Below are 15710 nucleotides of genomic sequence, written 5' to 3' on the forward strand. Positions count from 1 at the left end.
TATGTTCCTCCATCAGAAGCAATTTCAGAAGCAGCACATGCACCTTCTCCTCCTGCTGTGGCAGCTACTGATTTAAAGTCTCACTCTGATTATATTTTGATCCTTTTTTAACCCTTGTGCTATCTTAGATGACCCCACCCTTACATTGACGTGTTCTCCCTACCATGACAAAGGTGGATAAAGGTGGAAAGATTTCATGTAATCCATGTACACCAGTGAAGATCACAAATCATTGAAGAAAAAAGGTTCAGAGCACTGTCTAGTGGGTCTAGATGACCCAACTCCCAATGATAAAGTGCCTAGGATAGCACAAGGGTTAAATAAAAATTTTGATTTGAAATGGTTTATTTTCAAGCAATCAAAGCAAGAATAATGCACAAAACAATACAATCAGCAGTTGCTGATTGTATTGTTTTGTTTTAAGGCGTATCAAACAGGATCATTTGACATTAAAGTGTTCCCTGTGGTCTTTTAGTAATGATGCCATTTTTAGCCAAAATTTAAAAAAAAACTTGTTTTCTAGGACAAAATTTCTGCCGAGTTGAAGGAGTTCATTAGAAATTCATCTTGAAGTTGTGGCTGGGACGGAACTGATGGTGCTGTGTGCGCCTGTCTGGACTTCCAGGCATCTTTTTGCTCACACTCTCTCCCACTAGCTTACAGCCCCCTAACACACACCCCAACATTATCGGTGCAACAGAAATGGTGAGCGATATTGGATCAATCCAGAGTCAGACAAGGACAACAAAGACGAACATGGATCTATTTTTCTGCGTGTAGATGCATCAGAATGGAGCGGTGCAGGGAGCTTGTAGCTTCTACGTCATTTTTACAGGCTTTTGTGTTTTTTTGCTCCTGATTCACCAGGACTCGAATAAAGAAAGACTCAGAGACACAGTCTTAATTTGAATTATGTCATCCATCATGAGAAAAATGCTACAAGAACATAAAACACTATTTTCATCAGAGTGGGTCTTTAACAGGTTGTGATGGGTTTTCATGGTCAGGTTGAAGCTGGGAGGGGAGGAAACGGGGCTTTATTAATGTGTCTATGACGTCACCGTTTTAAACCTATCATACGGTTGGACTTGTTTCGTTCCCGATTCTGTCTCTGGTTCTGTTCATTCACTCAGAACCAAGGTGCACACGATCTTCGCCGCCCCGACCTGAGCGCGCCGCAACGACGTGCGCGCATCCCTCTGCGTATGCGCGCATCTGGACTTAACGTTACAACAGCCGCGTGTGTTTTGTTTCGCAGCAGCGGCGGCGGCCTTCAAAGGATCGCGTTTGACCCGGTTCGTCTACGTCACCCTTCAGCGGACCGAACCTCATCCCATCCCGGATCCCGCGGAACCGAATCTGCGTGTTGGTTCGAGTGGTGATGGGGGGGCCGCGCGTCGCAGCGGAGCGCAGCCTTCCTCGTCCTTCAGCAGGTAACGGAACCAACACCCCACCCCCTTTCCCCCCGTTCAGAACCGGCGCTAGGTCGGGTTCGGCCGTCAATTGGCGCACGCTGAGGTATTTGTCAGGTGAACGCGCCTTGGTTTCCTTGGAGCTGTGTGCGTGCGTGTGGGTCCGTGCGTGCGTGTATGTTGAAAAAAGCAGTATGAAGCCCGGAGGATCTGTGTGAAGGAACCTACCCAAACAGTCCAGGAGGGTGTCCGTGAGAAGTTCACAGGTTCTGTGTTTTTATTTTGGCTGATGCTGTTGCCCCCCCCCCCCCTCCCCCCCTTGCAGGACCGTCTGTGGGCTTCATGATGGTGGAGATCTTCTTCCTCATGATCCTCCTGGCTCCATCCTCTCCTGCTGGAGCGTCCCCCCCCTGTCCTGAAGGCTGCCGCTGCTACAGCCTCACCGTGGAATGCGGCTCTACCGGCCTGAAGGCCCCCCCCAGGAACATCCCCGCCCCCACTCAGGTGAGTGAGGTCCCGCAGACCTTCCTCTGAAGGTTCTGAGCTTTGGATCAGGGGTGAATCTGTCTCTGTCTGCAGACCGTCTTCCTGCAGGACAACCTGATCACACAGATCCGCCGGTTGGACCTGAGTCTGCTTAGACACCTGCACTACCTGTACCTGCAGGTACCACACGTGCACACACACACGTGCACACACAGCTCTGAGAAGAGACTGGACAGAAACCTGTGAGTCTGCTCTGGATCTGCTGTTTCTTCAGAACAACACCATCTCTGCTGTGGAGCCCGGCTCCTTCCAGGATCAGGGTCAGCTGCTGGAGCTGGCGCTGAACGGAAACCACATCCACTTGCTGACAGCAGACATCTTCCAGGGCCTCCACCACCTCCGCATTCTCTACCTTTCAGGAAATGACATCACACGCCTGCTGGACTACACCTTCCGCGGTTTGCAGGTAGGAGAACTGTTCTGGGTTTTTGTTTGTGATCCAAGAATCTTTTTCCTGAAAGGAGTTTTTTGGGTGGGGTTGTGCTTCCTGCAGCGGCTTCAGGAGCTCCACCTGCAGCACAACAGCATTGAGGCGGTGGCAGACCAGGCCCTGGTGGGTCTGAGTTCTTTGGCTCTGCTGGACCTCAGCAGGAACAATCTTCACACCATGGGACCTGCATCTCTGCGGCCTTTGGTGAGCCTGCAGGTGCTGCGCATAACCGGTGAGGCAGACACATTTACTTGCTGACCAGGTTGTTGATGATTAGCTGATCAGAGTGCCCCCCTCCCCTTCCAGAAAACCCATGGCGCTGTGACTGCGCCCTCCACTGGCTGAGGAGCTGGATAGACCAGGAGGGCCAGAGGCTGCTCAGTTCTGCAGAGCGCCGGTTGGTCTGCATCGAGCCGCCGCGCCTTTCCCATCTAAGTCTGGTGGAGGTCCCGCTCAACAGCCTGGTGTGTATCCCTCCCCTGGTGCAGCTGGAGCCTCGGAGGCTGGCGGTTCGTCTGGGGGAGAGCCTGCGGGTGTCCTGCCACGCTACCGGCTACCCTCGTCCACAGGTGTGCATGAGTCTCACTTCTGAGACAGGGCTCACGTGATCCTGGACCGCTAAGATCCCAGCAGACCTTCCAGTCCTAAAACAGAGTATGTTTTTTAGGTGACCTGGAGAAAAGCATCCCAGGGAAAGGTTGTACACTCCCCCAGGGGCCTGGTTCAGGAGCTGGGTGCTCCAGGAGTGCCTGAGGAGCCCTCAGAAGAAGGCAAAGTCACCCTGCAGAAGAGCGGTGGCGAGCACTTTGACCCCGACACGGGCAGCGGCATGCTGTTCCTCAGCAACGTGACGGTGGCGCACGCAGGCTTCTATGAGTGTGAAGCCTGGAATGCAGGGGGCATGGCCAGGGTGACATTTGAACTTGCCATCAACTCATCCACAGCCTCCTCCTCCTCCTCAATCTGGGCTTCCTGGTCTCAGCTGTCCTCGCCGTACTCCCCGGCCTGGCCTCGGCAGAGAGGCTACAACCCGGCTTTGGGCTCAGACGTAAGCCGGGAGCCTCTGTATGCTCTGGGCAGCATGGCCTTCAGCGCCCTGGGAGCCGCCACGCAGACCGCAATCGCTGCAGGGATCTCCCTGCTGGCTCTAACTGCCTTGCTGCTGGTTGCCATGATATACAGCCGGCACCAGCAGCGGGATAAGGATGCCGAAGGCTCTGAAAAGGTGAGTATCAGTCTGAGTGTGGGTTCTTCTGAGGGCTAAAAAGGACTGACCAGACTGTCCACTAAACTCCTGGAGAGCAGCAAAAACTCGGTTCTGGTTCCGAGTCCAGACTGGCTGCTGCACCATCATTGATCCTGGACCAGTTCTTTGGTTCCTGAACTCGATCCTGATCGACTTCTTAGGTAATTACACTACTCACAATAAGTTAGGGACATTGTTGTTTACGCAAGTTCTTTTCATGTTTGGTCTGAATTTCAATGAAATATGTAAAAATGTCCTTTCATATTACTATCAATGAATGAGAAGGAACATTGTTTCCATTAGTTGGATATTTATTAACCCAAAATGAATACAATAGTAAAGATGGCCGTGAATAACAAAAGTTGATCATGTCAGTATTTCCACCATTTGCAGCGGCGCCTCATTCTCCTCACTAGTTGTTGTTCTGAGGCGTTCCTCTCTCCTGCAAGTTCTTTATGCAGTTATGGCAGGTCATTTGGAGGTGGGGTAAGACCGTCATGTCTCTGCTTCCGTCTAACCAAATTGGTTTTGCGCTGACTGGTGATGCCTGTCCGGACTTTTGCACCTCCTCCACCAAAGTTAACCCTGAGGACCATGTTGACCTCAGAGAATCGCTCTCCTCGTCTTCTCCAGCAATGTTGATGACCATCATTTCTGTGCGAGGTGACCCGACACTCATCAGTGAACAGGACGGTAAACCGTTGCTGCGTCGTCCAGGTCACATGGTCTGCACTGCAAACGTTCAAGGCAGTGTCTTGGTGTCAGTGATAGCACCTGCAACAGTCGTCTGTCATTCAGAGTGGTGGAGTTGGTTGTGAAAGGTTAGTCTGGAAACACTAGGACCCCTCACGTCTGTTAACCCTTGTGCTATCTTAGATGACCCCACCCTTACATTGACGTGTTCTCCCTACCATGACAAAGGTGGATAAAGGTGGAAAGATTTCATGTAATCCATGGACACCAGTGAAGATCACAAATCATTGAAGAAAAAAGGTTCAGAGCACTGTCTAGTGCAGTGTTTTTCAACCTTTTTTGAGCCACGGCACACTTTAACCTTGACAAAAATCCCGCGGCACACCAGCATCCAAAAAAATAGATAAATAAAAAAAAAAGAAAAAGCTCAGTCTGTATTGATCTACAGCCGCTCTGCAATCTCACATGCATTTTTGTGATAATTGTTGCAGAAAACGCTGGAAGCTGCAGCTGTTTTTTCTAAAAGATGTATTAAAAATTCAGTCAAAAGATTCAAAAACTGTTTGATGTGTGTTCGTTGTTTTAAGACGTTAAGAGGAGAGACTCATTGTGCGCTAAGACAGTCACTTTACTGCATCATGGGAGATGTAGTGCCTGTAATCCGCCGACCGCAGAAAGACCAGCGTCTTTGAGCTTCATGGTTTTGTTCACTTGTTCCAGTCTGATACCAGATTATATGGAAAGCTACACCGCTAAAGACGAGCTTTAGCTGGTATTTTTGTTAGAACAGAGAGAATTTTTTTGCGCTAAATCGAAACAAGGAAGTGAATACTTTAACCACTTCTGATTGGTCAGACTGATGACATGTGATTAAGCCTTCAAGAATGATTGGTGGAGACAGTTAAAGGGGCGGGACTTTCCTTACACAGTTATAGCTGCAGCTAAATCGCGGTATCCCGTTATTCTTATCAAAATGTCTTTAATAGAATCAAATAAACACAAAGAAAAAATAATTTTATTATATTTCATATTCTTAACTTCTCAGTGTTTTATCAGGGCCTGTTTGGATGAACAAAGAGCTGATTTCCTGGAGATGGTAATTGCTTTTAGATCAGTTAATGAGGGCAATTTCTCACGGCACACTTGACCATCTCCCACGGCACACTAGTGTGCCGGGGCACACTGGTTGAAAAACACTGGTCTAGTGGGTCTAGATTACCCAACTCCCAACGTTGAAGTGCATAGAATAGCACAAGGGGTACACAGGCCTGCAGCTGTGTGACATTTGATAAACCACACTTAAGTCCACAGGTCCTTTGGTTCTGGTCATGGTTGTGGTCTGTCTCTGGTGGGGCTCCACTCCTAGGTCTGTCACAAACTCTGACAGTAGTTCTGAATCTTGATGACACTTTGAGACTCACCGAGTTCACCTGCAACTTCTGACTGTCTTTTACCAACCTGAAGGCGCTATGGCCAGGTGCAGCTGCTCATCCAGTAACCCTTGTGCTATCCTAGGCACTTTAACATTGGGAGTTGGGTCATCTAGACCCACTAGACAGTGCTCTGAACCTTTTTTCTTCAATGATTTGTGATCTTCACTGGTGTCCATGGATTACATGAAATCTTTCCACCTTTATCCACCTTTGTCATGGTAGGGAGAACACGTCAATATAAGGGTGAGGTCATCTAAGATAGCACAAGGGTTTTAAGTGATGTCATGTGTTCATGGCTGTTTGAATGGTGAACTAGGAATGACTTACCAGTTAAATCAGCTTTTTATACCCACAGAATGTTGACACTGATGCCACATTGTAAAGGCTTTTCTTTTGCATTGTTGATTTTGCCTTCAGTAGGTAAGAAGCCATGAACACAGTGAGACCATGAGGTGGAAAACACTAAATGAGTTGTGTCTATCACCACAACACAATTGCCTCTATATCCCCAAACTGTAAGTGAAACAAATTTTGTGTAAACAGCATCCACAGAGTTTCTCACAATATCCCGAACTTCTTGTGAGTAGTGTATGGTCTGTATTCTAGACATAGGAAGCATTTTGTCTTTGACACTCACAAATTCTCTCCTGCCTTGGTTCAGGTTAAACTGTAGCAAACAGATTAAAATGGTCTTCTGAAGAAGAAAAGAAAAAAAAACCCAGCAGAATCCCCGTTTAGGCTCCTACAAACACTACAAGCCCCTGCTCCACCTGTGCACCCACCCAAACACTCACATGGTTGCTGCACGTTAGAATGTTTCTCATGAAATCTCAGAGGACGTGTTTGCAGTGAATGTGGTTCCCTGACGTGAAGGGGAATTCTCACCAGCAGGAGGACAGCATCCTGTACGTGAACGACTACTCGGACGGACCCACCACCTTTGCTCAGCTGGAGGAGTACCGGGACGAGCGGGGCCACGAGATGTATGTCCTGAACCGGGCCAAACCCGTGCTGACCCCTGCTCCGCCAGCAGCCGCCCCGGACCCAGCCTGTTCCGCGCCCTCCGACACCTCCAGCCACACCGCCTCTGTGGAGCCGGGCCCCACCTGCAGCCCCACCCTGGCCCCCAGCAAGCAGCTGCCTCCAGACAACGACATTCGGACCATGAGGAGGATGGCTGGGGAAGGAGGGGAGGCGGAGCCTGTGCTGACGTCTGAAGCTGAGGGGATGTTTCTGAACCACACGGGTCTGTTCATGGAGTCCCAGATTGCCTACGAGATCCACTGCTGAAGATCTGAATGAGGGTTTGCTGTTGGAGCTTCGAGCTGTGATGGTTTCTTCTGCTGACCTCAGCTGAGATGATGCTGCTGAGCGTTTTCCCCTCTTCAAGACTCGCCCAGAGAGCCACTACTCCTCACCACAGACTAACCTGTGGTCTTTCAGGACGGTGCATCTGAAGCACGAGAGGATCTTCCAGCAGCTGTCCCACTCTCACACATCCTGATCAGGACACCAGTTAAGTGCATTGATGGTGCGAGAACTTCCGGCTCCAGGCTCACTGAGGGGACGAGCCGTAAAAGTGAGACCTCCGGGACTTAAGCATGACAGTGTTGTTTTCACAGGATCCTGCAGTGAGGTTACAGCAGGTCTGCTTATCTCCAAAGATCATCTCGTTCATGTCATCTTCAACCTGCCACAAGCTCCCCTGTTGGGTTCTGAGACTGGTTCCACGGCTCCATTGGGTTCAGTTCAGTTTGAAGTCATCGCGGTTGGTAAGCACAGATGGACGGCCGGTTTTGTGCACCCCAGAGTCGAGGGCTGCACGTTCTGCTGTTGGGCCTCCTGAACCAGAACCTTGGACTGGATCAGCTGTGATGAACTCATCTGCCCTGCTGCTGTCATAAACTATTCCCAGAACATTTGTCCCTCTGGTGTGGGGTTAACCGTCTGGCCTCATTTTATTAGGGGAGGGGTTTACATTGATGAGGAGTTCAGATGGGGCTCCTGGGACATCATGAAGGGGGGGGCGGGGGTGCAGCAGACAGCAGTGGTTACATCCAGATACAGTAAAGATGGTTCATTTAGTACGCGAACTACTGAACCCTCGAGTTGGACTCTGCAGCCGACTCCGTAACCATGGTAACTGTGATGCCGTTGTTCTTGAAGCGCGTCGGCGCTTTGGCTTTTCAGTGAAACAGTGTGCTCTGTTCCCATTAAAGCAGAAAATCAGACTCCTCTTCCTCGTCTTGATTCTCCCCAGCTGCCGTCAGCGTGAGCATGAACGCTTCTCTCATGTTGACCTGAAAGCATCAGGGACCGCTCCCTGTTCGGGCTTTCTGGGGGGGTCCTCACCTGGCTAGGTATGTCCATATCAGACAGGCAGGTGTTTCCTGAGACGCCACGTATTCAAAAACAAACTTTATTGAAACGTCAAGGTTGAACACGAAAAACAAAAGTAATCTTTAGATTCCAAAGATGACGGTCTGCTGCTGTGTGGGTGGGTGGGTGTGTGGGTGGGGTGGGTCACGAAGAGAAGTATGCGGAGGCGATGAAGGGCTTCGTGCGCTGAGAGAGATCTGCAGAAAACCACACAAGACATTTGACTGACTTGATGACTTATTCTGATTAGGGTGTGGATTAATTAAGGGATAATCCCCAACGAGGTGTCCATCATGCCTCCACGTCCCCCCCATGAGATCTGCTGGGGAGGTGAGATACAGGCCGATGTCCCGTCAAAGTGCAAAATACAGAAATGATGAGGGCTCACCTGTGGGGGGCAGAGGGGGGGTCCGACAGAAGACTGGGTCTCTTCTTTCAAAGTATTTTGAGTCTAGATCTGGAGATTTTCTGAGAGGAAAACAGGAAGTGAGAGAACTGTTTCATGACCCCCCCCTCCCACTCCTACCCCAACCAGCTGACTAACCCCCCACCCCCACCACACACACACACACAGATAAAACTCACAGCTGCTGGCCTATGGCCACGCCCCCTCTCTGTTGTGCAGTGACATCTGTTAAGGACAAGGGAGACACAGTAGGAAGACCTGTCCGAGGGTTGAAGTGTGCCTGGGGGAAATGGGGGGGGGGGGGGGGGGGGGTTATTGACCTGAGTGTACAGATGTGTGATGTTTCCAGGAAGTAGACTGTACCCTCAGTCCTGCTGCTGGCGGGGTGTCTGCACCTTCGGGAGGCTTTGGGGGGAGCTGCCTCTCATTCAGCTGCTTGTTCAGCCAACAGATAACTGCAGGAGGAGCACATGATCCCCCCCCACACTTTATTTATACAAACAGGAAATGATGAGGAGAAAACTAAAAAAAAGAGGAGGGAGGGGCTGAGAAAAGCTAAAGTGAACTTCAGAACTGAGAAATGACCATGACAAAATTCATAAGCATTTTCCTTAGAACTGGGCCAGAACATCAGTCAGAGAAAACCCAGCAGAACTCGATAAAGAGGACCATCAGGAAAGGTTCTGGTTCCCCTTGGGCATCTGGGCTGTGTGTTCCTCACCGTTCTCGTTGGTCTTCAGAACCTCCCTGCTCTCGTTCAGCTTCTGCATGCTGGCCTCCAGCTGCTCCTTCAGCTTTGACACCTGTCAGAAACAGTTTGATGAAGAGGAGGGTCCAGCCGAAGGACCTCTGAGGTTCTCACTACAGGAGCCACACCTCCTCCTCCTTGGCGAGCAGCTGCTGCCGGGCGCTGTGCAGCTCCTTTTCAGCGTTCTGCAGTCTGTCTGAGGTTTCCTGAAGGAGCTTCTCCTGAGAGACCGTCACCGTGTTTTTGACCTTGATCTTTCCGACCAGACCTCGAAGCTCCCCCTGCAGCTTCTTGATGATGCCGTTGGCCTGGAGGAAGACGGACGTTTGAGTCCAACAGACTGTAAAGACGGCAGCATCGTGGTTTGGGACGTGAAATGGAACTGAAAAGTTCTAGTGATCTACTGTATATTTCAGAGCGAATCAGATTCCCAAACCACACAATCCAATTCTGAGGGGGGGGGGTGTCTGTGCCACAAACCTTGATCAGCTCTTCGGACAGAGATGACACGGTGGCTTCAAGCTTTTTCAGCTGGAGTTCTTTACTTTCTGCATTCTCCTCCACAGACTCCTGAAAGCAGAGGGGACATGGGGGCTTAAAGTCTCACTTCAATCGTCTTTGATCTGTTGTCAGATCGTCTTTAGTGCTCCGTTATTGATGATTATGCAGTTTTTAGCCAAAATCAATGATCTGTGATGGCAGCTTACAGCCCCCCCCCACACCCCCTACCTAACATTAGCGATGCATTAAAAACAGCGACCAATACCAGAGCTGTCCAGTTCTGATCCAGAATCCAGCTCGGACGAGGACAACAAAGACATTTGTGGATCTATTTGTCTGACAGTGGATGCAATCAGAATGGAGCAGAACAGGGAGCTGGTGGCTGTCTATAGCAGCTGGGATGTCAAAACTACAAGCTGCATTTTTCCCTCTGCTCCTGATTCACAATGACTTGAATGAAAAATACTCAGAAATGCAATATTATGATATGTCACCTTTGGGACACTAAAGAATGATTTTGTAATGACATTTGAGTTATCTTCGAGGCTCATTTTTAAACCTGGAGACAAGACCACTGGATCTCTGAGGCTCCTCTTTCTCTCCATGTGTGGACGTGGCCTCCGCCCATTTCATGACGTCATCCTAGAGTCGGCTTCTGCAGCGTGTCTGTGTTTCTCCCACGAAAGCAAGCAACATCCGAACTTTTGCAAAGATGGATGTGCATATTGTGCGTAGAAAAGTAAAGCGTTTCAGCCACGGAGAAAGTGTGTGTGTGTGTGTGTGTTAGCCTGCAGACTGAGCTGGCAGCGCAGACTCTTCCTGGGAGGTTTCGCTTTGTGACATCACAACGTGAAGGCCCAGTTGTTTTCGTGGATTGGGAGGGGCGGGTTCTCCGAGAGTAGGTTTTTAGAGGAACACACGTGAATTGATCAAAATACTGCTTTGGGTTTGCTTGTTTTGTAAGGAATTGACATTACAAAACACTTAAAAGCTCAAAAAAGTTGATTTTGCATGATATAGGCCTCTTAAAGGACATAGGTGTCAGTAATATCTCAGCTGTGCCCCTCCCCTTCTCAGCAATGACCCAACTCCCGTCCTGACACGCCCATGTTCTGTTCCTGCACGCCTCTTAAAGACCTAATTCTGGGAAGCCATTTTCTTCAGTGTCAAACCCCCCCCCCCCCCCCCCCCCCCCCCCCCCCCCCCCCCAGCAGAGGGAGGTTCAGGCTGGAGCTCCGTGCTCAGAGGAGCAGCTCCTACCTTCTGCTGCTGTGTGGCCTCCAGGACCTCCTTGGTTCTACACATCAGCAGGTCTTTATCTTTGATCTCCTGCTCCAGAACAGCAGCTCTCATCTGCAGCTGGTTCACCAAACGTTCCTTCTCATGGAGCTCTGAGTCCAAAGTGCCATTCTCCCTCCTGAGACTGAGGACCTGCTGCTTCAGACGCTGGCACTCCTGCAAGTCAGAAGGTGTCACCAAACATCAGAAAAGGTCAGAATTAATGTTCAGGTTCAGAACTAAATTAGAGAACTGAGTTCTCCCTCATGTTCCAGTAGTAGTGTGATCTGCACGTGTTCATGAAGAACTCTGACTGGAGGAATCCAGCCGTCAGACTGGGAACCATAGAGGAAGCTCTGACAGATGATTTTTGCTCTCCGTAATGCGCTAGCGTAAAGTCTGTGTTTGATTCCACCCTCCTCTCTGCAGCTCAGTGCCTGCAGCTGCTCCACCTGCACACCCACCTCCTCTGAAGCCACCAGCTTCCCTTTCAGGTCCCGGACAGCGGCATCGTTTTTGTATTTCTTCTCGGTCAGGTCTTTGCAGGAGGCCTCCAGCTCACCGAGTCTGCCCTGCAGCTGCTGGCTGCTCCTCCTCTGCTCCTTCTCCAGCTCCTGACGCAGCTGGTCAACCTCATGCTGGAACCGGCTCTGCAGCTGAAACACACCAGACGTCTGTCCAGATGACGCTGCACTGCCAGAAGAGGCCGAGGCCAGTGCAGCTTTACTGGATTTTACTCTTAAACTCAAACATCTCAATCCTTTAGCGTTTCAAGATTCAAGGTTTATGTGAACGTCTGCACATTTTCCCCATCTTCTGAAAGCTCCAAGAACTTCTCAGCTCATCTGCTGGCCCGTCAGCGGGAAAGCCTCACCTCTGCAGCCTTCTCCCGCTCCAGCTGAAGCTCCTGAGCGTGGCGGCTGGAAAGGCAGCTGCTCTGATTGGTCCACTCCGAGCGTAGTTTGTCCAGCTCTCTGGTTTTGTCAGACAGAGTCTGTGGAGCAAACACACAAGCCTGAACTGAAAACCCCGACATCGTCACATGTTCCTCGTGTTTCTGCTGACAGGTTCTCCTGTTTTGGGGACCGTCACAAAGCAGATCAGAACAATTCATGACTAAGAACTGAAGGAGAGATACTAAGTGACTGAACCCAGAGTCAGTGGGATCCAGGGGGCTGAAGTCAGTCTGGTTTGCAGCTCAGCAATTTCTCCATCACTGAAACTCCCCCACCATGCAAGTTGAAGGACAAATGGAGCAGTTCATTCTCCTAACACTGTGAGACAGACTGCAGGGTCTCAGGGGCCAAATGGTGCTCAGGTTCTGTGCTGTATGTGAACCCTCTGTCATAAAAATGTATGCATGTCCAGAAAACCCACAGAAGAAACCTTAAAAAGGGATTCATCCTGAGTTCAAGACATCTGATGAGATGTTCAGAACACTGGAGGACCATCATGAAGAAGTTCTGGTCCCTCAAATGCAGATCCAAGGAGAAGAAGTTCTGGGGCCTCATTTATAAACGTTGCGTACGCACAAAAGAAGGCGTACGCCACTCTCTACGCAATAGTTGAGATTTATAAAAAGCAAACTTGACGGGAAAATGTGCGGTCCTTCACGCAAGCTCTGACCCAGGCGTACGCACGTCCTATGTTTCATCCGTACGCCACTTCTGACGCAAATCCTACGCAAAGTTTTATAAATGAGGCCCCAGGTCCCTCAAATGCCGATCCAAGGAGAACAGAGCTGACAGGAGATGGTAACAGACAGAGGCAGCACACCTGTTGGGCGTAGCTCAGCTGCCTGGACAGATCTTCTTCCGTCTTCTTCAGCTTCAGGTCCAAAGCCTGCTTCTCTGCCTAAAAAAAGTGAGGAGATAAACAGAACCTCTCAGTCCAGTGGAGAATCTGGAGTCTCTACGTGCAACCCCAGGACCTGGTTTTTGTCAGCGTTTCCAATGTGGTTTAAACTAAACTCCTGTGATGGACCTTCAAGGAGGAGCATTTGTGCTCAGACCGAATCACCTGACCTTCATACCTTCATGGAGGCGAGGCATGCCGCCAGGTAGTCCTTCAGCTCTCTGTCGGAGCCCTGAGCCAGCCGCAGCGACAGGTGGTTCAGGTGTTTGAAGGCGTTGGTCTCAACTACACTAAAGGAGGCGGGGCCTTCCAACGCGGCAGACTGACAGTTGAGGTGTAGGACAAACCTGAGCACAAACGAGAAGGTTAGCTGACGCCGGGTGTTGTGCTGTACCTTGGAAACACCTGCTGAGGAGTTTCAGACGCTCCGGTGTGAACCTGACAGGCACCCCCCCATACCTCGGACTCTCCAACTCCTGCTCTGAGCAGCACAGCTTCAACAGGTCGATAAACTTCTGAGGAAATGAGGCAAAGTCCACCAGCAGGCCCTGCTGCACCTTCAGACTGTTCCCACATGAGACAGAGGAGTCAGAAGCAGGTCCTGATCTACTTCAGGTGAGCGGCTGTGCAACAGACTCACCTCTGGAAGTCCTCCTCTGATATGGAAAGGTTAAAGAGAAAAAATGGATCTGCATCGTCGGTTAACCTGACCAGAAGATCCTGAAAGAGAAGATCCATTCCATCCTCACAAGCTTCCTTTTTTCACAGTGGAGATCACCTGAAGAATCCAGAAAGTTCTGCTCACCCTCCTATGGATCGGGCTGGTGGTCAGCTGGAGCTGGATGGTGACTCGAACGTTTGATTTCCTGTTAGACATGAACATCTGAAACAGTTCCTCATACAGAAGAGAGGAGCTCCAACAAGGATATCTTCAGACACCGTTCGAAATAAGCGGTTATCCTGTTGTCCGAGACAACCAGATTTCACGGAGGACAACCAAAAAATGTCCGTGTGACAACCTGGTCTTTTATTCAACATTTTGGTATTTTTCGACTATTTTTCAAAGTTTTTGGGAAACCGGCGTCCGCCTTTTTAAGATAAATCGAGTGTACACGAACGATGTCACGTGACTTCCGAACGAACCGAGTACGCCCGAAGACGTGAGCGGCATCAGCCTCAGCAGACTGAGTCGGACGTTGATGATGACGACATATCCCTGGAGGAACTTGTCGGAAATTACTTGTCAAAAATGACAACATTGCACCTGAATGTCCTGTTTAAAAGATCAGGGATATTAGTCTTTACTGCTGCTGCAGCACAATGTAAACATGGCATCATTTACACGTGTGTTTATTTGAAATAGATGTTATCTCACATTATAACTTTTTATCACATATAAAGATTACTTTATATTTGGAATTCTGTACTAGTCCCAGTCCATACAAGTGTTCTAAATTTTAAAAATACTCATTAGGTTACAGTGTTGGTTAATGTAATCAATTTTCTGATATATTATAGGGTAAGATAAAGTATTTTCATTTGACCGTAACAGTATTTGATTTACATGGCAATACTTTGTGTAACCAGATGCTTCAATATTTAGTAAAATGTTTGTTTTTAATATTTAAAGTTTTTTAAATGTCCGTCATAAGAGGCAATTGATTTTAGATGTATAGAAGAAATAAAGGTGTAAGTACTGACATCTGAGTAGGTTTCATTGCTGTTGAATATTGGTAACGAAGGACAACCAAATATTACTTGCCAGGTTGTCCAGAGAACAACCATTTTTTCCCCTTATTTCTAACTCTGTCAGATCATTAGCTTTTTTCTGAACCAGAGTATCTCCAGATTCACATATGCTTCAGGTCCAAATAAGCTCCAGTACCAGAACTCTATTCAGACCCAGAGCTGCTTAACAACAGTAGTATAATCTGGCCCCCAGATCCACATGAGTTAAAAACCACAGCTCTTTTCAGAACCACCAGAGCTTCGAAACAATAGTATCTCAGGATCCAGAGTATCTTATGGTCCACAGACGCTTCAGATCCAAGAAAAGCTCCAACCAGAGCTCTATTCAGGTCCAGAGTAGTTATCAGATACCGACTGTCTGTGTTCGGTTGGAAAGTTTAATGCCGCGGGATCCTCTCTTTCTTCTTTCTCTGAACAGGATTCCAACATCAAACTCTGTTGTTTACCGTCAGAAACCTGAACACCTATGTAACCTAAAAGGTTCTGCTAACAGACTAAATGGGCAGTCCGTGTTCTTCAGCGCGTGCCGTGACGAGCTCAAACAATGATGTCACTCACTCACCTGTCTTCGCAGTCCCCGCACCTGACGGAGACTCGCAACACCTGGCTGAACAGCTGCTCCATGAGGAGCTCCGGACTCAGCGGTGGCGCGCGGGAACACAGCGGCTGTTTTCTTCCGGGTTCTGTTGTTTCTGTCTGTTCCGGTCTGACCCAGTTTCTCTGGTACTTTTTAAAAAGTTCCCGCCCTTCGGCCGCTAAACCGGATTGTCCTGGTAACGGAACCGGAAATAGTTTCTACTGCTAGTGATAGTAATTATTAAAATACCGCCACCTATTGGCCGGGAATGTTAATGGTGTAAAATTATTATATTATATTATATTATATTATATTATATTATATTATATTATATTATATTATATTATATTATATTATATTATATTATATTATATTATATTATATTATATTTCAAATGTGTCTTTCTTATATTATATTATATTTCAAATGTGTATTTTCAAATGCTGAAACTGAAAAAG

At 48.8% G+C, this 15710-nt stretch overlaps 2 protein-coding genes across 6 annotated transcripts; one reads left to right on the top strand and one right to left on the bottom strand.

Moving 5' to 3' along the window:
- The first annotated feature begins 1043 nt into the window (after positions 1–1043).
- Positions 1044–7991, top strand: LOC101175636 (leucine-rich repeat-containing protein 24). Of its 4 annotated transcripts, XM_020702010.2 has the most exons (9): positions 1044–1433; positions 1738–1916; positions 1992–2078; positions 2173–2364; positions 2452–2620; positions 2695–2957; positions 3056–3613; positions 3694–3795; positions 6649–6756. In XM_020702010.2, exons 1-8 carry the CDS (start codon positions 1382–1384, stop codon positions 3769–3771), a joined length of 1578 nt encoding a protein of 525 aa, XP_020557669.1. In that variant the 5' UTR covers positions 1044–1381; the 3' UTR covers positions 3772–3795; positions 6649–6756. The 4 variants fall into 4 exon arrangements, with proteins under 4 accessions (XP_020557669.1, XP_020557667.1, XP_011472091.1 ...); XM_020702008.2 differs by lacking the exon at positions 6649–6756 and having other exon boundaries at positions 3694–4557; XM_011473789.3 differs by lacking the exon at positions 3694–3795 and having other exon boundaries at positions 1046–1433; positions 6652–7991.
- A 17-nt stretch (positions 7992–8008) lies between these two features.
- Positions 8009–15507, bottom strand: LOC101154936 (spindle assembly abnormal protein 6 homolog). Of its 2 annotated transcripts, none has more exons than XM_023954038.1 (16): positions 15238–15507; positions 13732–13792; positions 13567–13646; positions 13386–13490; positions 13105–13273; positions 12849–12926; positions 11947–12066; positions 11537–11728; positions 11055–11249; positions 9774–9863; positions 9422–9601; positions 9267–9348; positions 8866–9000; positions 8725–8770; positions 8528–8607; positions 8009–8336 (listed from the first exon to the last, which is right to left on the bottom strand). In XM_023954038.1, exons 1-16 carry the CDS (start codon positions 15297–15299, stop codon positions 8284–8286), a joined length of 1728 nt encoding a protein of 575 aa, XP_023809806.1. In that variant the 5' UTR covers positions 15300–15507; the 3' UTR covers positions 8009–8283. The 2 variants fall into 2 exon arrangements, with proteins under 2 accessions (XP_023809806.1, XP_023809805.1); XM_023954037.1 differs by having other exon boundaries at positions 8011–8336; positions 8725–8825; positions 8909–9000; positions 15238–15505.
- Between the last annotated feature and the right edge of the window lie 203 nt (positions 15508–15710).

The sequence above is a fragment of the Oryzias latipes genome, chromosome 4, assembly GCF_002234675.1.
Source record: "Oryzias latipes chromosome 4, ASM223467v1".
In the NCBI taxonomy this organism is placed as follows: Eukaryota; Metazoa; Chordata; class Actinopteri; order Beloniformes; family Adrianichthyidae; genus Oryzias; species Oryzias latipes.

Excerpts from the sequence above, each read along its gene's own strand:
- LOC101175636 (XM_011473788.3), top strand. The coding sequence starts at position 1,382 with ATGGGGGGGCCGCGCGTCGCAGCGGAGCGCAGCCTTCCTCGTCCTTCA. Across the intron at positions 2,079-2,172 it reads TGCACTACCTGTACCTGCAG|AACAACACCATCTCTGCTGT; the intron begins GTACCACACGTG and ends CTGTTTCTTCAG. Across the intron at positions 2,365-2,451 it reads ACACCTTCCGCGGTTTGCAG|CGGCTTCAGGAGCTCCACCT; the intron begins GTAGGAGAACTG and ends TGCTTCCTGCAG.
- LOC101154936 (XM_023954037.1), bottom strand. The coding sequence starts at position 15,299 with ATGGAGCAGCTGTTCAGCCAGGTGTTGCGAGTCTCCGTCAGGTGCGGG. Across the intron at positions 9,602-9,773 it reads TGTCCGAAGAGCTGATCAAG|GCCAACGGCATCATCAAGAA; the intron begins GTTTGTGGCACA and ends GTCTTCCTCCAG. Across the intron at positions 8,608-8,724 it reads GTGGCCATAGGCCAGCAGCT|AAAATCTCCAGATCTAGACT; the intron begins GTGAGTTTTATC and ends TTTTCCTCTCAG.